General features: G+C 41.2%; 2 protein-coding genes across 2 annotated transcripts; one reads left to right on the top strand and one right to left on the bottom strand.

Moving 5' to 3' along the window:
• Window positions 1-817: 817 nt before the first annotated feature.
• Window positions 818-16,002, top strand: tedc1 (tubulin epsilon and delta complex 1). Its single transcript, XM_049596303.1, has 8 exons — window positions 818-1,086; window positions 1,847-1,931; window positions 2,988-3,208; window positions 3,315-3,452; window positions 3,790-3,861; window positions 6,424-6,510; window positions 6,888-7,031; window positions 12,941-16,002. Exons 1-8 carry the CDS (start codon window positions 943-945, stop codon window positions 13,301-13,303), a joined length of 1,254 nt encoding a protein of 417 aa, XP_049452260.1. The 5' UTR covers window positions 818-942; the 3' UTR covers window positions 13,304-16,002.
• Window positions 16,003-16,767: 765 nt separating this feature from the next.
• Window positions 16,768-19,681, bottom strand: pth2 (parathyroid hormone 2). The gene is made up of 4 exons (XM_049596351.1): window positions 19,480-19,681; window positions 18,590-18,694; window positions 18,217-18,396; window positions 16,768-16,945 (listed from the first exon to the last, which is right to left on the bottom strand). The coding sequence occupies exons 2-4, from the start codon at window positions 18,691-18,693 to the stop codon at window positions 16,768-16,770; spliced, it is 462 nt and encodes a 153-aa protein (XP_049452308.1). The 5' UTR covers window position 18,694; window positions 19,480-19,681.
• Between the last annotated feature and the right edge of the window lie 3,212 nt (window positions 19,682-22,893).

Here is a 22,893-nt window from a genome sequence, read left to right as displayed (position 1 = left end):
ACTAGATACCGCTCTTTTCCAATTTCACCCAAGGCTAAAGAAGTTCAAATAATGAATGAGATTTACACATTTAATGGATTCTTACACCAAAGCTATAATTTGGATTTGAATATTTGTGCTTTCGGTAACTCAGACATTGAAAATTTAGAACATCCTTCTCTTGTAATTTAACAAGGAGCTTTTGGGACTTTTTTCAATATTGGTTGGCTTAAAATGATCACAATAATATGACTCTAAATTATGAAAATATAAAGGTTAGTATCCAACTAAGGACACAAACCAGGGTTTGGGATTAACAATGTAGTTATTTTGGCAAAATATTTAATTCACAAATGTTGTTTTTTTTTTTTTTTCAAAACTATCCCAATTTTTCTGGCATTTCTAAATTAGATCATGTGTGAAATGCTGTAAAATTGGAACTGCCCTATGTATGAATATGTGTGTACCTTAATTCCTGAATGACCACTTATATTTAGTTTGTTTTTATTTTAATTTTGTATTTATCCTTTATTATTATTTATTTCTGCTTTACAGTTAGCTCAGTTATGATAATACTGGAACCTGCATTTACATGTTTGTTTTTTTTTGTTTTTTTTTTACTGTTTTGCTGCTCCTGTTAAACTGAAAGTGAAGAAATAGTCTTTTGAATATGTAAACTGTAAGTAAAAATACGTCAGAGTTAGACAAACAGATAGCGCACCAATGAAAAGTAAGTACAACCCACCGCTTTCAGAATCACATTCATGATTGGCTAGAGTAGATATCAATCACAACTTCATCCATTCGCTTCCCTGGCAACGGCCTCGTACCCGGAAGTTGTCTTCGCCGCGAAATATCAACAGCTCAACTCTGAAGCGGTAGAAATGTCGTTGAAAATGTGTTTAAATAATAGTGTGTACAGGACTGAAGCGTGACAGCTGAGTATATAGAACGTTTGGTGTCATGCAGCGCAGTAAAGTGGCTGTGAGTGTGGAAGTGAAGCAGGTGATCGGAACGCTATGCAGACTGTTGGCGGCCACCGGCCTGGAGTCTGTGCCCGCACCGGAGAACTTCAGACGGGCTAAATTCGGCGGTGGACCCGAGGTGGTACGTCCATCATTTGTTGTCACTGTGATACACTGTGTGTGTGATAGCTATTTGACAGCTTTAGTTTCCAGTTACTTGATTTTACACACACACAAAAAAAATGGAAAAACAAGTGTCAAGGATAAGTTACAAAAAGTTGAGCCTAAATGAACTATGAGTGAGTATTACTGTGTTGAATAGCATTATATTTTAATGTCCCCATCTGCTGGTGAGCTTCACAATAAGAGCATGCATTGATATGATATGATATGATATGATATGATATGATATGACAGGATATTCCACCACAGAAGAGACTTGATAATCACTAAAATTAGGTGGGGAAAAATGTGAATATATCGATAGCGGTATTGGTTATCAGCCTAAGTTATTATGTATCAGCATATCGAACATCCCTAATACTGATTAGTGTATTATGCCAAAATCTGACTGCCTCCAATCTAACCAACATACCAGTATTATTTTAAAATGTTCTTACACAGTGTTAGCAGATTGTGCACACAGGATTGACTGTGATTATTTACACTGATATATTATGATGAGAGGTCGCTCGCTCTGCTCTAGCTGTGTTAAGACAAAAATCCTAGTGCAGGGGCAGACGTAACAATTTTGTGCAATTTATAAGGTCTGACTCTTCCATTTTTTAAATAGTATGCATTGTTATCCTGTGCTTTCAGAGCTCTTCCTAACAGACAGTGTACTGTACTGTACATACTGACATACCATACAGACAATCTTTCTGCTTGCTATTGTTTCCCAGGAGGATCAGTTTTGGCAGCTCCTTGCCAACATCCTTAAGGTATCTGGCATTGTTTCCTGTGAGGCTAGTACACAGCTAGGAGGAGGTAAGTAACATTGTTTATTTGTGTAAGGCTTTTCATGCTATTTGTCCAGGACTTTACTGATTTCCACTAAGATGCTTTTTTTATGCCTCCGTGCTGGTGATAGTCAAGGCCGGAGGCATTATGTTTTTGGGTTGTACATCCATGTACCTACATACGTCCATCTGAACTGGGCAAATGTAAAGGTCAGTGAGACCTTGCATTTGTCCTACTCTTGTAAACGCAACATTTCAAGAACACCTCAAGGGAATTTATTTAAATTTGATATAAACGGCTACTTGGACTGAAGAATAAACTGATTAGAACTTTGTAGTCAAAGGTCAAGGTCACTGTGACCTCACAAAATATGTTTTTGGCCATAACTCAGTAATGAATATGCTAATTATGACAAAAATAAATGTCTAATAGGAAAAAAATGAAGTGATGACATTTTATATCCAAAAGGTCAAAGGTCAGCTTCACTGTAACATCATAATGTTCTTTTGGCCATTATTCAAAGTCATATCTCAGGGACAGAGGGGGAGACATTTGGTCAGGTACTGAATTGGTGACACTAATCTTGGGTGCCCACCTTGAAACTGTGCTGATTGTATAGATCCTCTGGATGTATACTGTAAGAGAAACTTGACTGGTGCGCAGAGGCATACAACCACAGGGCGGTAATTCTAGTTCTCCATGATTTGAAAATAGCCCACTGGCCGAATGTGAATTCCCAAAAACGATCAATTCTTTGTCGTTATACATAAAAATTGAAAGTCTTGAAATTGAATATGGTAAAGCACTCAAAATGACACATTGTCCAATATGCAAAATCTGTTCTGTGGGCTCATAAAACATTTCTCTCAGCATTTACTTCATGTTGTGACTTTTTGGACCACAGCAAACAAATTTACTGTTGGCACTTTGTAGCGCTAAACAAGAACAAAAATAAGGCTACGCTGTTGTACACACATCATTGGACCAAACTGACTGACATTTCTTGAAGAGATGAACATAGGGAAGAAAATAATTAAGTGAACTTGCTGAGTGACTGAATGTGTTTGCTCTGTCTCTGCGCAGCCACAGAGTGCAGGAAGCTGGTGGCTGCCGGCCTCTGGCAGACTGGCTACCATGCTGACTGGATGTATGGGAAGGAGGAAGGAGAAGGAGGGGAGGGAGGGAGATTCTTAAGCAGAGACCTCCTTCTGGCACTGGGCTGGCTGCTCGCTACAGGACAACTGGAGAAACTGTTGTCTAAGAGAGTACAGAAACTGGACAAAAAACTCCTCTCACCTACACCTGTAAATACTACTGGTACACCATCACAATATACTGGTAAACCTAATTGTGTATGTGAATTTGTATAATTTAATATCTGTGATCTCTCATTCTCTTTCTGTCTGTTAGGTGAACCTTCAGCTTTCTAGTGAGCTCCAGTTAGACCCAGCATGTCTGAGGAAACTTCAGTGGCTTGTTGGTTGTCAGAGACACCAGGGGCGGACCTTGCTGTCCATGCAAGAAGAGCGAACTCGCCTACTCCACGCTGTGAGAAAATCCCCTTTTTTCTAACTTTTTTCACATGCTGCCATTCTGCATTTGTCTGTCACTGCAATGGAAAACATTTCTCAAAGTTCAACATATTATTAGAAGTTTGGGAGCGTATGTGCAAGATGACTGCACGTGACACAATCCTCCACTCCAAACTGGAGCCAAAGTGAACAAGACCTTTTCTTCCCTAAAAAGACAGAAAAGGCCCATTAATGCACACTCACTGTTAAACATCTCTTTTGTTACTGTTAAGTATTTGTCTGCATAAAATCAGATTTTCTTTCATATTTATTGGAATAAGTTACATTCAAGTCTCCAAAAAAAATGTTCTCAGGTTTTCTCTGCCAGCCTTCCCTCCTCTGTATCTTCCCCCTCCTCTGGTCAAAGCTCCACAGTGCTAAGGAAGGTAAGAGTGTTTGTGCTGTTATTAAAATGAGTTATAAACATGATCTGCCTATAGTTAGAGCCAGAATTAGTGTATATAACAAAACAACTTTTGCATCACTCTAGATTGACATTTGTCACAATTCTGTGCTGGCGGGAGCCACTCACTGAGTACACACATGGAAGACAGCTGTGATGGAGGTAGTCAGTGGAGGGATAGTGATGTGTTAGACCTCACAAGTATTTGGGGTGACACTTCTGTACAAGCAAAACTTAAGGGGTAGTATCCTAACCTGTCTGTGTTTGAAATGATATGGAAACGTATGCCTGAACAGGGCAACAGAAGAACATGGCTGCAGTTTCACAGAAAAATTAGGAGCTTTAAAGCCAAGTTTTAAGAAGCTTAGGACTCAAACTGATGAAGCAGTTGTGGTTGGATCACCTGCCTGTTTTAGCTTGAAGCCAGTCATATCACAATCCCAAAACTCACCACTTACCACTGGGCTCTTACTCCACATCCACACACACCTCGCACAGGACTATCAGCAGTTTCTCCACAAATAGCCATTCCCCCGTCCTCATCCTTGTTATCATCTTCTCGCAAATTCACTGGCTTCCACTGCACATCAACTGATAAATGAAACCATAAACGCTGACTTCAGCAGCCTCCACTTGTATGCAACAGCATGCTGCACATGAAGTCTTTGTTATTGTTCTTTTACATTTGCAGGTTAGTTCAGGACCATGACCAGTTCACACTGGAATCTGATGTTGGCCACTTTTATAAAAAGTAATGTTAAAAACCAAGTAAAAACTAGAATTATCGCATCGTGGTTGTATGCCTCTGTGCACCAGTCATATTTCGTTTACACCCATGCCTGTGAAAATGGATGCTTCACACACATCTTCCCCCATGACAGCACAGAAGGACTATACAATCAGCACAGTTTCAAGGTATCCAAGATTAATGTCACCAATTAAGTATCTGACCAAATGTCTCCCCTTTCTTTTCTTGAGATATGATGTTGAATAATGGCCAGAAAAGTGTTTTATGCAGAATATTATGAAGTCACAGTGAACTTGACCTTTGACCTATGGGTTATTAAATGTCGCCACTTCATTATTTTATTCTATTAGACATTTGCGTGAAGTGTTGTCATAATTAGCATATAAATTCTGACCTTAAAGCAACACAGTGGAGTTTCTGAGCCCTCAAAATATATATCCAAGATCCTTGTGATGGTACATCAACTCACACACAAAAAGGACTACAAAATTTGGCTGCTTTACGACATATGTCATATCCCCCTCCTCGTCATATCCCCCTCCTCTCTTTAGAGTATCGTAGCTGAACCGAGGTGAATGAAGTTAGACTTGGTTGTCATGGCTGAAGCAACAAAGAGAAGGAATAAGGTGAAGGTGTTGTCCGAGGAGACAAAGAAAAGCAAATGGGAGAGCTATAAAACAAGAGCTCGAACATGGATTAATATTGGCCCGGCTTTCACACGCTGGCGAGAGCTGAAAGAGAAAGAGGGATGCCCGACCGATGGTGACCTGGCACTGTTACTGCTGTTACATACAAACAGCTTTCATTTTAGTTTGTCTTTAACAGTTTGCTGTTAGCACCGTGAGCGTGATGTGCTTTTGTCGACCGCGATCATAAATCATAATAGCGGTGAATGAGAGACTGTGGACAGAGCAGATTGAAATATGGCTTTCTACATGCTGATCACATGTATTGATAAAGTATTGGCTTGGCTGGTAGAGGTTTTATCGCACTTGCTCACAGTAACAAGTGTAGTTGTTGTCAACTAGAGTAATCTTGAAGTTATATTCCCTCCATCTCCACCGCGGCCTCTCTGCTGTTGTCTTACTTCACTCTGTTGAGTTTGTGTGTGTGTGTGTGTGTGTGTGTGTGTGTGTGCGCGCACTCGAAAATGAATAAATAAATAAATAAAGCAATCGGCCTAATCATGTGTGTACAAACCTACTTTACCTGTTCCGAAGACATGATGATTGTGCATTACACGGCCAGCTTCAGGAAGTTCACCGGTATTGTTGGCTTGTCAACAAATGCATGTGCAGAAATATTTTTGTGACAGTTGTAAAAGGCAATACCGTTTTTCGTCTGTAGGGTAACCCTGTGAGGTAAAAAGCACAATCCTATATTGTGTTGCTTTAACCAGTGACCGTTGACAAAATTCTAATCAGTTTATTTTTCAGTCTGAGTGGACGTTTGTGCCAAATATAAAGAAATTCCCTAGAGGCCTTCTTGAGATATCATGTTCACAAGGATGGGACAGAGGTAATTGTAAATGCCTCCAGCCACTGCTGTTGCCAGCACAGAGCCATAAAAACGGATACATCCAATAGATCAGAATTGAGCACTAAGCACCAGAGAATTTTTCTTGCAAAAAAGTTATAGTTGCTCTGTTGTTGCAAGTCTCTATTATTGTTTGCGTAATGTCTTTATCTTATAAAATGCAGTGTTAATGTTCCATCTAAGAGTACATCCATGCTGTGTCAATACAATATGCCTTGGGTTGTCTTCAAGGCTATAATGTGAAATGTGTATGTGTTATAGGACTGTGTTTGTATGCGGCAGCTGTGTGACCTTCTAGAAGCTTATCTGAGCTGGAAACAGGTGGAAAAAGTCTTCTGGACCTGGATGGTGAGTTAGAAACATGAATACAGGAAAACAGCAACACAATTCAACACAGAGGTGATCTCCAACATTGGGATTCACGATTTTTTATAAATATTTCAATAAAAAAAAGGTGCAGATTCCTTAATGTGGCATATAGCCTGTTGTCATAAAAGAATTGTGTCAATTTGTCAATTTTTGAAAAAGTAAATTCATGTCTAAGATCGTGTGTGACTGGCTTTGGACTCTGACATATATTCTTTTTCTTTGACCCAGTTATATTATTATTCACGGCCAACAGATCTGCTAATTTTTCCTCTCAGTGTCCTTAAAGATGGCAGCAGCCACATGTGCCAGGAAATGTGATGCGAAGCGTGTGTGTGTGTGTGTGTGTGTGTGTGTAGGACAGTGTGATGGATTGCCATCTGACAGATCCTGGTGTCAAGAAGCCTACACATGCACCCAAGGGGAGCGTAAGAGTGTGTCACCATGGAAACCAGGGGCTCGAGAAATTGGAGGAGATGCTGTTAAGACTGCCTACAGGCCAGGTGTGCAACACACACACACACACACACACACACACACACACACATTTTCATTCCTACAGAGGCCGTTGCCTAATGGTTGTTATGGTCGTTTTGGAGAAATGCAGTTGTTGAAGTTGTTGAAATTGAAAGTGGGGGAGTTAAGTGCTGAAACAATTTTCAGAAAACAGCATTTTATCCACCCAACACTTTTGAGCAGCATCTGTGGTTATAGCAATCAGCACAAACACACTCCTCAAAGTGAACAGTAAATCACTCAGGAAAACATCTTTACAGGGCAATTTCTCAGGATATGTTATATCTCTGGTCAAAAGCTACCGAACTATAGAATGCCTCAAAGCCAGGGGATCCTCCGATACAGATAAGGTTGAGCCTATCAGAGAGCAGTGTGCACAGATAGACATTCCCTAGAGGACAAAAAGGCCAAATGCCAAACATCCTCAAGAGTTTGATTCCAGCTGTTTACAAACAATACTTACACACTGGCACATCCTAAAAGCGATCCTTCTTTTCCAACCCCCATTGACAATTGCTGTCCACCTCAATACCATCTCCCCCTACTGTCTTTTATCAGTGTGGGTGCTGTGCATCTATGCACGAGGAAATGATTCCAAATCCTGTGGTATATTTAGTGCAGTAACACTAATGTTATTTATATACTGAAATGTCCCTGCAGTTTGGTGTATGTCAGTCAAACTAAATAACCTCAAAGACTGAGGATTGTGAAACATAAGATTGTTACTCAGATTTTTATTGTACGTGACAACATTATGGACAGGATCCCTACAGAGACCTTTTTGTTAAAGAGTAAGATCCCTTTGTTTACACAGAAAGTATGGAGCTTTATCCCTATCTTTATTCAAGAGAATGGTCTATCAGTTTGAGAACATTATTTATTGATTTCACGCTCAAAAACCCTGCCCTCGCACTCAGATAGCCTCTGCTTGCGCTTGGATCTAATCTGTTTCTGCTCAGACTGTGTGCTCGCACTCAGATACCATGTTGCTCGCACAGATTTCCTGCTCGAGCTTCGGCTTTTCTCCTCACGCTCAAACTGTTTCTGTGCACTTGTGGAATTTCTGCTCTCAGATTTCTGCCCTGCGCTTGGATTTATTTGTGTAACAACCCTGTCAAAATCCCCCAACCAATAGCATGCCAGATTTACTGTTGACCAATGAAATGATCCCTACCTCCTGTATTAGAGCGTCCTGTCCGGGCGGGTACTCTTTAACTGGGTTCATCCACTCCCACCCTCTTCCCCTGTCGGGAGTTATTTTTCAGCAGTCACTGGCTCACTATACATTATCCCTTACATATATATATATATATATATATATATACATAGGGAGTGACTTTGTACTGTATAACGTCACAACCTTGAGTGTGATATTGCTTTTATACAACAGGTCAACAACATCTTAAACAGCAATGCTGAGTACGGAAATGTTAACAAAAGGTGATGAAATAAATTATTTAAGTATGTTATGTAGCTCTGCGAAAAAAAAACACAGTTACCCCAGTCTGTTGCCAGGCAACGCAGCACACACGTCTGGAACTCACAAGCTACTTTGTATTTACATTGATCTGCAACTGTGTAACTTTGTCCAGTTCGGCTGATGAAACGTTGGCAAACCTGGATGTTGGCACGGATTCAAACACACCTGCAGGTCTGCACAGAAGAGTCCTGGCTTTCCTTTTCCTCATCCTCTCCTGACGACCACTCATAATTTAATTCAAATGTAATTTTGGGGAAAATATCCATCTTCTTGGTGTAACGCTATAGTGTCAGTTTGCGTCAATGTAGTGAGTGTGACAGTTGGTTAATTAACGGTTGTATTTATATTTATGACACCTGTGAGCGGAGTGATTTTACTGTTACATGTCCCAGTGATGTTATACTCTATATCAGCACTCACGGAATGCCTCTCGTCCAATCAAATTACTCGGTTGGAACTAACTGTTGTATAATACGTGTGTGTATATATATATATATATATATATATATATGTATATATATATATGTACAGTACAGGCCAAAAGTTTGGACACACCTTCTCATTCAATGCGTTTTCTTTATTTTCATGACTATTTACATTGTAGATTCTCACTGAAGGCATCAAAACTATGAATGAACACATGTGGAGTTATGTACTTAACAAAAAAAGGTGAAATAACTGAAAACATGTTTTATATTCTAGTTTCTTCAAAATAGCCACCCTTTGCTCTGATTACTGCTTTGCACACTCTTGGCATTCTCTCCATGAGCTTCAAGAGGTAGTCACCTGAAATGGTTTTCCAACAGTCTTGAAGGAGTTCCCAGAGGTGTTTAGCACTTGTTGGCCCCTTTGCCTTCACTCTGCGGTCCAGCTCACCCCAAACCATCTGGATTGGGTTCAGGTCCGGTGACTGTGGAGGCCAGGTCATCTGCCGCAGCACTCCATCACTCTCCTTCTTGGTCAAATAGCCCTTACACAGCCTGGAGGTGTGTTTGGGGTCATTGTCCTGTTGAAAAATAAATGATCGTCCAACTAAACGCAAACCGGATGGGATGGCATGTCGCTGCAGGATGCTGTGGTAGCCATGCTGGTTCAGTGTGCCTTCCATTTTGAATAAATCCCCAACAGTGTCACCAGCAAAACACCCCCACACCATCACACCTCCTCCTCCTCCATGCTTCACAGTGGGAACCAGGCATGTGGAATCCATCCGTTCACCTTTTCTGCGTCTCACAAAGACACGGCGGTTGGAACCAAAGATCTCAAATTTGGACTCATCAGACCAAAGCACAGATTTCCACTGGTCTAATGTCCATTCCTTGTGTTTCTTGGCCCAAACAAATCTCTTCTGCTTGTTGCCTCTCCTTAGCAGTGGTTTCCTAGCAGCTATTTGACCATGAAGGCCTGATTCGCGCAGTCTCCTCTTAACAGTTGTTCTAGAGATGGGTCTGCTGCTAGAACTCTGTGTGGCATTCATCTGGTCTCTGATCTGAGCTGCTGTTAACTTGCCATTTCTGAGGCTGGTGACTCGGATGAACTTATCCTCAGAAGCAGAGGTGACTCTTGGTCTTCCTTTCCTGGGTCGGTCCTCATGTGTGCCAGTTTCGTTGTAGCGCTTGATGGTATTTGCGACTCCACTTGGGGACACATTTAAAGTTTTTGCAATTTTCCGGACTGACTGACCTTCATTTCTTAAAGTAATGATGGCCACTCGTTTTTCTTTAGTTAGCTGATTGGTTCTTGCCATAATATGAATTTTAACAGTTGTCCAATAGGGCTGTCGGCTGTGTATTAACCTGACTTCTGCACAACACAACTGATGGTCCCAACCCCATTGATAAAGCAAGAAATTCCACTAATTAACCCTGATAAGGCACACCTGTGAAGTGGAAACCATTTCAGGTGACTACCTCTTGAAGCTCATGGAGAGAATGCCAAGAGTGTGCAAAGCAGTAATCAGAGCAAAGGGTGGCTATTTTGAAGAAACTAGAATATAAAACATGTTTTCAGTTATTTCACCTTTTTTGTTAAGTACATAACTCCACATGTGTTCATTCATAGTTTTGATGCCTTCAGTGAGAATCTACAATGTAAATAGTCATGAAAATAAAGAAAACGCATTGAATGAGAAGGTGTGTCCAAACTTTTGGCCTGTACTGTATATAAATGTGTGTGTGTGTGTGTGTGTGTGTGTGTGTGTGTGTGTCTATATATATATATATATACATACATACATACATACATATGGCGCACGTGTGTAAATTAACAGTCCCTTTTTTCCAAAAGTGGTAAAGAAAGCAAGGGAAGAACATTTAATAAAGCCCTGGAGGGTGGGAGTGGATGAACCCGGTTAAAGAGTACCCGCCCGGACGGGACGCTCTAATACTAAAGTAGTGCTGCACGATTTGATAAAAATGTGCGATTGCGATTTGAACGGACAATATCGCGATTTGTGAGTGCTATTACAATATAATACATAAATGGTATCATTAGTCTTCTCGCTTGATTTAGTGTTTCCCCTACATTATATTAGGGGGGCACTGACCTGACATAGTTATTGTTATGGACAGTGTGTAAATAACCATCAACAGACTGAGCACAGTCAAACACGCTGCTCGCACAGCAGCGCAGCATGGCACAGTACACACAGTGGAGCGAGCCTGTGTTGCGCTCAGGCGTTGTCACGTAAATGACAAATTCCAGCACGCCATAGCACAACACAGCAGCATGTCATGTGGGCCGAAACCGAGCATAATTGCTCAATTTTTTATTTGTTATTATATAGTTTGTTACGGAGTCCGTGATTTCCCTGTGACACTTACAGATGTTTGCGTAATTGTGCTTTGTTGTTTTATGAGGCTCTGGCGGCTTTCAGTTGTCTCTTTGTCTTTAACGTTATTCGGCTCGGCTTTCTCTCACATGCATTCTTCCTACTTTTCTCTGTGCTGTCTCGAGTGCTGATATAGATTGGTCGTGTTGCTCCAGGACGTGGCGACTTAAACTTTTAAACTTTTACACAGCAACTTTCTGTTCAATGCCACCGTACCTGAATCCAAAGTATTGCCATGTAGACGTTGCGTTTTTTTCCGCCACCAACTCAGCCTTTTCATGGTCGTGCTCATGCTCTTCTTCAGCGTCTGTGTTGGTCACTGCTGCACGCCGGCTGGTCACCTGACCATACGTGCTGCACACAGCAGGATAGCTTGTGGGCGTGATGTCAACAAACTCTGCACACTGTAGGCGAGGCAGTCACGTTCACAGACACACGTTAAATTTATTTACATTAAATCGCAAATCGCAGCCTTGTATGCGGTTATGTAATCGCACAGCCTGACATCGTGATTGCGATTAGATTAATTGTGCAGCACTATACTAAAGCGAGCGTGCCCACAAGGAGGCAGGGGTCATTTCATTGGTCAACAGTAAATCTGGCATTCTATTGGTTGGGGAATTTTGACAGGGTTGTTACACAAATAAATCCAAGCACAGGGCAGAAATCTGAGAGCAGAAATTCCACGAGCGCACAGAAACAGTTGGAACGCGTGGAGAAAAGCCGAAGCTCGAGCAGGAAATCTGTGCCAGCAACATTGTATCTGAGTGCGAGCAACATTGTATCTGAGTGTGAGCACACAGTTTGAGCAGACAGAGTAGATCCAAGCGCAAGCAGAGGCTATTTGAGTGCGAGGGCAGGGTTTTTGAACGTGAAATCAATAAAAACTCTCAAACTGATAGACCATTCTCTTGAATAAAGATAAGGATAAAGCTCCATAAGAAAGAGCCCCAAAGTCACTATCTCCAAACCAGCCTGACTGCAGTTAACTGTAACAATAATTTGAGTGTGTAGAGATCCAGCATATTTTTACATCTAACGGAGTGAATAAGGGGCCGGACACATGCTGCATCTCTTACAGCCTGGAAAATGCGAGGTTGGGTGCTGGGTGCTATTCTTGTTCCTTATTCTGTGACTGCTTTCAAGAGCACGTTGGCAGGTAGCGTCTGAGGTTGCTAAGCACTGTATCCTAGCCCATTTACCTGAAATCCTGAGTGCTGTTAGATAGATAGATACAGACTGATATTTATGGAAGAAGGGACAGATATCTGTCGGCTGTGATTGGTTGGTCCATGTCACATGACAAGCGGTGTGCGCTGCTGGATTCCACAAGTCTATTTATCTCAGGTTACAGCCGTTCTGCCCTGAAAAATAGTAGACGCTAGGGAATGTGTGAGCGCCATGACAGCGTCGCTTTGGCGTTTGAGCATGCCTCCTGCACGTCTAGAGTTGGTGATTGTTTGAACAGTGGACAGACGAACCAAGATGGGTTTTGGTGTGCAGTTGGCTACTATTTCTAGCATAGTAACGTTAGGTTACTCTACTGTATCTCTTATTCTGTGTCATCTTTTCATCTTATGCCCCAGAAAGGACAAAGGAGAGGCAGACAGGATGCTGAGGACAGAGGAGAAGACAGGTTGCAGGGTGGATGGGACACCTCCTGCCTCCCTCCTCTTCCCTCCTCTCTCCCCTGCCTACCCTCCTGCCCCGATGTCTACCGAGCCAGGCTCCAGACTGAGAGGCCAGTCAGACACAGCAGCCACCCAGCAGAAGGGCCCTGCGACGTGGCCGAGACTCCAGACGAGCTCCCAGCACCCCGGGCTGTGCAGCTGCTTCTTCAGACAGAGGCTCTGCTGCTGGAGAGGAGGGACCGACAGAGACTGGCCAATAGGATGCAGCTGCAGGAGATGATTGGCAGGCTGGACGAACTGGTGTTGATACCGCCATAGACTTTTTTTGACCCTTAAACTTCTGACATATAAATTCAGAATAAACAGAATATGGATTTTCATTTTATAGTTTGCCAAAGATTCACTTGACTTTCGGATTAGAAACCAGGGGCCGTATTCACAAAGCTTCATAGTATAAAGAGTTGCATCTTAGACCTTAAAAGAGCTCCTAAGGTGAAAAACTGTTAGGATGACTTTTAAGATACCTAAGAATTTCTTAAGCAGAGGAGAAAATGGTAGAAACAGGTCAGAGGAATATTCTCCAAATGCTGGATGTCAGTGAGTAAATGAAATGCTACAGAAGATCGTGCAGGGATAATATTGGCGGTCGATCACATTAGGGATACACACACACATTTCCCACCTAACACTATAATTCCAGAAATAAAATAATCACAATAATAAGATATTTGGAAAACTGGAAAAATGCAACGGTGTAGCTAGGGTTGGGTACCAAAACTCGGTACTTTTTGTACTTGGTACCCATTCACGTCGGTACTACCGAGTACTGATTCACCTAAAATGAATCGGTGCCAAATTTCGGTACCTGAGGTGGAGGCAGAGCCAGAGCGCATGACTCGCACCTCAGACTCAGCAACAATGGCGACAAAAAAATATGTAGACAAAAGTTAACGTGCAGCACTGTTCCTAAATGTTCTCAATAAAATGTTGAAACTGAGAAGTTTAGACTTTAAAAAGTACTGAAATAAGGTATCGTTTGGTACCGGTACCGAATTCCAAATACTGGTACCGGTACCGTATCGGTTCAGTTATGAATGGTACCCAACCCTAAGTGTAGCAGTGATGCCTGTTTCAACCTTTCAGCAGCAGAGTGATCACACTAACAATGAAAACACTCATGTCGTCACGCAGTTCATTTCATTTCCACTGGGTGTCCACACCTTGCAGGCTCACGTAAGGGCATGTCTGTGGCAACAAATCACATCTGTTTGAATGCATCATATCTAGCAACTGGGACAACCACACCTACTCAGGTAAAAGGAGGGAAAAGTTTCTGTCCCTTCCCTGCTCAGAATTGCTCTGAGAACTTTCCTATATCACTTGTAAGCTAAGACTCCTTACTAAAAGTTTTTAGGCTAAGTTAGGAGAGAGCATTCTCAGAATGTCTGTGAATACGGCCCCAGATCTTTTCCCATTTGACAAGGGAATAAACTTTCATCACCTTAAGTTTGTTGTAGCTGAAAATGATATTAACTAGGGCTGAGCTGTATACTCAAAGAAGATGAGTATGCAGTACGGATAATGTACATTTTAGAAGTACAAATATCATCATCATATCCCTACTTGTGATTATGGAAAATCCTACATTGGGTAGCTGTGTTCAATCTCTTACTCTTGTGATCAACAATGAGATGAAGCTCAATCCTGAGATTTCTGTAAATAGTTTTTTAATGAATAAAAAAATATATAGTATCTTCTGATAAGCAAGCCTATCTTCTCCAAGGCAAGCCTTAGCCAGCCCGAATTATATGCCTTATTAATGAGGAACGTCTGAAGTCTGCTTTTAAATGTGGAGACAGTGCCTCCACATTGAAGATGGCTCCACAGAAGAGGAGCCTGATAGCTGAAGGCTTCTGGTTAGGTTCCACAAATTTCCAGTTTAAGATCAACCACTTCTTGATTTAACCACGCCCATTCTGTGTACAGATACAGATAATGATGTACCCCTAATCCCCGATATTAACCTTTATATGAAATTTTTTAACAGTTACAAAGTGCTTAACAAATGGCAGAAACACTAGATTTTTCGGAAATAACTAAACATTAACATGAAGAAAATACAAAATTACTTATATATGCAAGCTGTACTTAATGTTTACAGGTAAAATACATTTTAGACATTCGTCTTATTCACAAAATGACTTGCAGTGTTCTGACAGAATAAAATGAAATTTCTACCCAACAAGATCAGCAGTCAGAGCCACTGTAGATGAATGAGATTATCTGTCCTCTCAGAATGTGGATGAGAGTTGAAGAACTGGACTGTATAAGACATTTTGGTCAGTAGGTAGTTAGCCTAGCTTTGCGTAAAGACTGGAAGCAGGAAGAGGCTGCTAGTCTGGCTATGTCAAAAGTTGTTTGCTTTTTTTGTTTGTTTGTTTTCCCAAAAAAAATATGTTTTGTATTCAGCTGCCAAAGTCTACTACAGTATTGCCAATAATCGCGCTTTAAGAATGTTGGATGGTGGATTTTTTTAAGCTTTAAAAGGAAATATTCCTCCTGTTTCAAGACTTCATGCTAAGCTAGGCTAACTGCATCCTGAGTCGAGATCAGTTCTGAGCTTGGTCTCAATCTTCTTATCTCACTCTTGAAAAGAAAGCACACAAGCACATCTCCCATTATCTGGAACTATCAATTTATTGTTTTGTACTGTAATTTGAAAGCTACAAATGTCTAAATGTGCTAAATGTGTCTCTAAACAACAATTACATCTTGCTTTTGACTGAAACAAGTCAGATTCAAGTCACAAATGTGATGACTTTAGACTTGACTTTACAAAAAAAAAAACAAAAACAAACTGGCAACTTGACTTTGACAGCAATGACTCTGACTTCACTTGGACTTGAGCCCTTTACCCTGAAAATACTTCATACCTTCCACCCAAGCCCAAAAATGAAAAGGTATATTACATAAAGAGTTTGTCACAAATCAACTGATTTTCCTTTATGTCCTCAATAAATTAACATTTTCATCTATTTATGTTATTCAGTTATGAAACACGCAACAACATACAGTATCATTTTAAGGCTTACATAAAATATCTTACACATTTGGAATGAGAAATTATAGAAATATTCCAATATGAGATGAGTAAAATACAACAAGAGAGAACAGAAACATACACAGTTCATTCTGTTGTGGTACTGGTGCTATAAAAGTGCAATGGCAGCACTACTTTTTTATGATCAAGTTAAGTCTCACTGTTTTCAGCAAACATATTTTAACAAATACAATTTGTAAAAAGCACTCATGGTTTGGTAAATGTAATGTTTTATTACTCTGTTGTTAAAATGGCTTTACAGTTGGTGAGGAGCTCATTGGGACTTGGGACTTAACTCAAAGTTAAGGACTTGGGCCTTGAGACTAACTTGTAACTTGCAAAACAGTGACTTGGTTCCACCACTGGTTTGAAGTCAAGCACAAGGTTCAGTCATCAAAAACATCTTTATTTTTATTTTTTTTAATCAAATTGAAAAACATTCAATTTCAGCATCATAATACAGTGAAAATGCTACAAAAACTGGGAATAGAATTTTAAGATGCTAGACTTGAGCACTTATAATACAGCAGGTGTTAATGACTTTTGACGTCTACAATATTTTCTTGTCTCAGAAGTTGACGGACTGACAATAACCCAGAGACTTGGTGTATCCTTTTTAAAAAGCTTTTCGCCAGTGAAGGGTCCAGAGGTGGTTTGATTTTCTGTTGTAAAGACTTAATTATCATGAAGAATTAACCACCAGTAGTTTCTGCATGTAGGAGTTGAGCCACTTCTGTCTCTCCATGGAGGTGAGGAGTTTACTCTTCTCTCTGAAGGCAGCATCATCAGCCACCACCATGTTCCTCTTCATCATGCCGGCACCCTTAGATGACCATTCTGCAGGCCACGCCCTCTCCACGCTTAAGAAACACAGACAAAGACTTCAATTAGATAACAATCAGGTATCAGACACTTAAACAATATTATTTTACTGCTGTGTTGTTCATTTAAACTTAAGTTGACAGAACTCGTGACACTTGAAAGTCATAAAATGTGGTCTTTACTTTAAGATGCACTGCTTGATTTTGATATAGCTCCCAACAACACCACAAAGCCCTAAATTTCCTCTGAGAAACGAAACATATTCAACACTTAAATTGATACTGTTACCAATAGAGTACTTCCTTTGCTACCCACAGTTTGAATGAATTGGCGCATAGTATAGCCATACTTTGGAATATTTTGTGCCATCTTGGCACAATGAACTGCCAGCTTCATAAATTCACTGCACTCAGCTTCACCACTGTATGAGTTGTAGCCACTGCTGCGGGACTGTGAGCTTCATGCCAAGGACAGTAGAGAGAAGTCACCCGGCCGCACACACGCTCTGACAGGGCTAACTGTTAGCATCACACGGCCAACGTTCCCTAATGGTTATTTACAGGTTTGACAACAATGCTGAGCCATTTCGGCATAGGAGTGTTTGTTGGGACTGTGTAATGGCTATGTGTTGGATGTTACTTGCTGCTGCTGTGTTAACTTGTGCCAACCAGGTGTTGAACTGACAGCAGCAAGAGAAAGTTTACTGATCCAGTGGAGAGACAAGACGGTCTGAGATGAGACTCATGGAGCAGACAGGATTTAATGCAGGTATTGGTTGACAGGAGGTGTTTCATTACTACTTTGTACTGGGTTATTTCGGTTAATACCTTAAAGGTATGGAGTACCAATACCCAGCCATACCCTGATTAAGATCTAATGTGTCAGTTTTTGAACTCAGTAGTTGGTTTTTTTACCTTTGGACAAAGTGAAGCTAGGTGTTTTTCAGCCCATTAAATGAAATATTACCAAAGTAAATAAAATCAAAGGTTTTCCCAGAGGATGTGAAATTAGGCCTTGTAAGAGATGTTTGCACAGACAATGAAATGACAGGAATAGACAGCTTAACTTGCTGCCATCCCCATACATAAAGAGTTTGTTATTGCATAGGTCAATGAGGGACATGTTAGAACACCTGTGTGTCACTGACTGTAAGAATGTGCTGTGGCTGCTTTGTATCTGCGACCAACAGCTCTATGTCTCACTGTCGGTTGGTTGGTTAGTCCGCAAAAACTCCCCCACTTTTTGGCAACCACAGTTTTCACCCTAGGATGTTAACTGTCTTAAATATTTTCTCTCACTATGCAGTTACCTGGCCTCTGCTTTCTCAGGGGCAAAGAGCCACGCCTCCCTCATCAGTCTTGCCTTGCTGTTGGCTGGAGCTCTGAGGCTGGGCGCTGACATCACTGGAATGCTCCAATTACGGAGAGAGATGGAGGGTAAGAGGACATCCCAGTCATCTAGTATAGGTTCCTCTGAATTATCAGGATTTCTGGAATCAGAATCATCATATTAAACTTAACGATTCCTGGAGAAACACATTTGATTGAATTATGTAGGTTATTAAAACAGAACAACTTATTAACAGAGAAAAGAAAGTGAGGTATTGGAGGTACTGGATAGCTCATTCAATTCAAACATAACAGCCATATGACTGACAGCCATAAGATTTAGTGAGTAACCACCTGAGAGGTAGTCCAGGCTGAGGGAAGCCAGATGTCACCAAGGTCATACCCAGAATGCAAAGCAACAGGAAGGACGTTCGGGGGAAAGCAGACAGTTCAGACATCCTAAAAAAATGAAACAATTAAAAGGAAAAAAAAGGCTTTCATGACAATAATAATTACATGTTAACTGCGTTGTGTATTTATGATCTTTAAACGATTTATTTACAAAATAAAACAAAATAATAAAAACAGAAACTATTTTCATTATTGTTAATAAATATCAGTATGTTTGTACAACTAAAAAAATCAAAATATCTCACACACAATATTTTACCATTTCTATGTAATGCACTTGGAGCTCTTTCAAAGGTCTCGAAAACAGAGAGGAAAAATGTACTGAAATTCACCTGACCACTCAGAACTTGCTGGTTTTATGAGAATTTTGGAGCCTAAAATGAGCCAGAAATGATTCAGACTGTGTGTGTGTGTGTGTGTTTGACACAGCCGACAAGTGTTTTTTAACATTCGTGATTTTTTTTTTTAACTGATTTTTTAAAAATATGTCAGTGTGAAATGTTACACCACACAAACAGCAAATCAAATTTGCTTCAGTGTGAAATAAACAATAAAACCCAACAGCCTTTGAAAATCCTCTTTTGTTTTTAAGGTTTGTTATATGCTCAGCTGGAACCAAATTCTGTCAACATGGTGACAATCGAGACAGAATTTGTTTCTTCAAATACAAATAGAATTTCTGCGAATAAATTCTAAAGCTGCTTGGTGTATAAAAAAAAATTAATAGACTAACATGTAGCACAGCTGAAAGTAAAATTGGCTTCATGCAAAGCTGTTGGTTACAGGTTTGTTAAAGCTGTTGTTAGTAAGCCAGTGGTTGGCTGATTTCTTACCTGCTTCTCAGGAAGGACGTGTTCGTCTGTCTGTCTGTTAAAAGTTGGTACCAGCAAGGACCCTCTCAAGGGTGGACCTCAGAGGTTAAAGGTGAGGTGTCACACAAGCAGAGATGCTCCAGGTGAACCACTAATCACAGCAACAGAAATGGCTACTGTATGTGCAGTCAGATACTTTGTTGGTTGCTGCTTCCTATCTGCCACTTATTTCTTCTCCCGTCTTCTTGAAGGAGAAATAAGAAAAACCTGGATTTCCACTTGTGCTTTTTTTGTGTATGGACTGCCAGTTGCTTCTGTAGTGGCTGTGTGCAGGTCTACGGTGGTTGAAAAGTATTAGTTTCTTGACGTACATAGCTACTTATATACTCTGGACTGGAGTGTTTTAACCCCCCATCCCCCTAACCCACCCACACATATACGCAAGCATACACACCCTTCACCAGATCAAACCGACTTTGAGTTTAGCGTACAAGAGGACAGGCCTAGTGGAAGTCCTGTTAGCTTGTTAGTGTCCTGTTTCAAAGAGCCTCAGTCATGGTGCTGTTGTGGAGAGCCCACCATCTTATTACTGGAAATCATTATAGTGCTTGTGTGTGTATACGTGTTCATTCATACCCTGAGGCAGGTTAACGGAACAATGGATGTTTCTCTCGAAGGAATAAACCTTACTGTCTCACTATGTCCAGAGAAAAAAAAACAAGGAAATAAAGATATCCAATACATATCTGATCACTGGCTATGCTACTGCTATGAGAACAGTCATATTGGAGTTCATTTGTGTTAGATAGGTCCATAGATCCATCATCATACCTTATTGCTCAGGAGCAGATAACGCACATTTAGTGTCAGACTGGTCAGGTGAAACTACAAAGGGCTGCCATACCCTGCTGGAGACTGCCCAGTGTTGGGACAGTCTGTAATTTAGAAGCCCTAATAGTCTGAAAAATGTTTAATTGGACCCAAAGTCCATTATCCTGAAAACAAACACCCATTGTCCAAAAGACCATTGGAAACAATGAAACAAACAGAAGCACATGGTTAATTATTGGGCCGAATGATGTCATCCATCCCTCAGACTATGGCGAAGGCATGACCTGCCCTACTCTGCTTCTTAATCCTTAGCATATCATGAATTATCATCCGACATCCACAGCAAATTATTCAGGAGATGAAGGCTTACACTGCAATGTCATTCCTTTTTTTTCTAAATAAAATGCCTGTCTCGCAAAAGTGATTTTTGTTGTTCCAACACTCATGCATGTGGTATTTTTATTTACGGCTTTGACAAAAAAAATGCAGGGTTGAACCATGCTAAACTTTTCCTGCAGCAAAACATCATCTGGCATGTGCCACCATAAAGTCCTGGTGGATTACTTTTTTAATGTCAGCAGCCTGTTTCTCATGGCCGCTTGTATTTGTGATCCTATTCTTGAAGTCACTGCCCAAAGCTCATGACCATTGGGGGTTGGAACGTAGATCAACTGGTAAATCGAAAACTTTGCCTTCCACTTCAGCTCTTATGATACCCCCAACAACCCTTGTGGATTATCTCCTTTGTTCTCCCTGGAACACTCCAACACAGCAGCGCTCAGCCTAGAGCTCATGAGTATACCTACACCTGTCCAACACCTCTCACTTTGGGCAGCTCCAGAAAATTCCAATCTAGCCGCTATCCAGTATTTTGATTCCAGACCCAGTGCCATGTGTATAGAGCCCTATATGTAGTTGGTACTGCTCCCCCTTGTGCACTTGCCCCACCACAGGGGTGACATTCTACATCTCTAGAACCAACTAATCTCTGAGTTTGACATAACATGATAGTTCTGCTAAGTACCATATTCATGCAGAATTTGTGGCATAGATTCGTAATCACACTGTAATGTGGCAATGCAACAGACCAGCATACTGATCCAAACTGAAACCACTGGTTGGACGTCTTGGTTGTTTTTTGTTTGGGAAGGATTGTTTTTTTGTTTGTTTGTTTTCAAATCGGACCCCTTTGGGTTTTTTTGTTAGTAAGTGAATTATCCATCCCATTGCCATCATTATCAGTCAATATCTGTGCTTGTTGCCATTTTGATTGCAACTTTCCAGGACTTCTCCATTCTTAATTGTGTCCACAAAGGTCTGATTGGCTGAGTTGTTTTTTTTCAGCCGGGGGAACAGTAGTCATTAAGTACAGCACCATACCTAGGTTAGGAGCCTATGACTTAATCTTTATGACAAAGTATAACTAATTCCATTCCATTTTTATCTGCTTATCTGGGGCTGGGTCACTGGGGCAGCAGGCCAAGCAAAGCAGCCCAGACGTCCCTCTCCCCAGCAAAGTTTTCCAGCTCCTCCTGGGGGACCCTAAGGCATTCTCAGGCCAGATGAGATATATAATCCCTCCAGCGTGTTCTGGGTCTGCCCTGGAACCTCCCACCAGTGAGACATGCCTGGAACACCTCTAACAGGAGGTGCTGGGAGGCATCCTCCTAATCAGATGCCTGAACCACATCAACTGACCCCTTTCGATGCGAGGGAGCAGGGGCTCTATTCTGAGCTCCCTCCAAATGTCTGTGCTCCTCACCCTATCTCCAAGGCTGAGCCCAGCAACCCCACGGAGGAAACTCATTTCGGCCGCTTGTATCCGCAATCTCATTCTTTCGGTTACAACCAAAGCTCATGACCATAGTTGAGGGTTGGGACTTAGATGGACCAGTAACTCGAAAGCTTCACCCTTTGGCTCAGCTCCCTCTTCACCAGGACGGTCCGGTGCAGTGCCCACATCACTGCGGATGCTGCAACAACCAGCCTATCCATCTCACACTCCATTTAAGCCTCACTCATGAACAAGACCCCAAGATACTTGAACTCCTTTTCTTAAGGCAAGAACCAACCCAGAGGAGGCAATTCGCCGTTTTCCAGCAGAGAACCATGGCTCAGCTTTGGAAGTGCTGACTCTCATCCTAACCCCCTCACGCTTGGCCGCAAACTGCCCCAGTGCCTGCTGGAGGTCAGAGTGTGATGAAGCCAACAGAACCATATCATCTGCAAAAAGTAGAGATGCAGTTCTGAGGTCCCCAAACTGGACCCCTTAGTTTAACTAATGCACATGTAAATGGACTTGAAGGTCATCATACAGTTGTCCTCACTGCATCTATATCTAATGGACACAGCAATGAAAATGAAATCTGTGAACAATTCCACCATGTCTATGTACATCATCTCAGCTTACTTTTACAAGAGGACCATTCTCTCCAAGAAAACACATGTAGACTAAAGCCATGCTTAAATTAGATACTCTGAAGTAGGACAGTGCTGCATAGTTAAAATATCTGCTGGACATATCAGTTTAAAAAATGTTCTCTGGCCTTTGAGAGAGCTTGTTGTGTTTATAGTGAAAGAGTCAGACATCACTACTGTACAAAG

Source organism: Epinephelus fuscoguttatus, linkage group LG14 (genome assembly GCF_011397635.1).
Source record: "Epinephelus fuscoguttatus linkage group LG14, E.fuscoguttatus.final_Chr_v1".
Classification (NCBI taxonomy): domain Eukaryota; kingdom Metazoa; phylum Chordata; class Actinopteri; order Perciformes; family Serranidae; genus Epinephelus; species Epinephelus fuscoguttatus.
The sequence above is the reverse complement of the archived record's forward strand: the minus strand, read 5'-3'. Positions and strand labels throughout refer to the sequence as shown.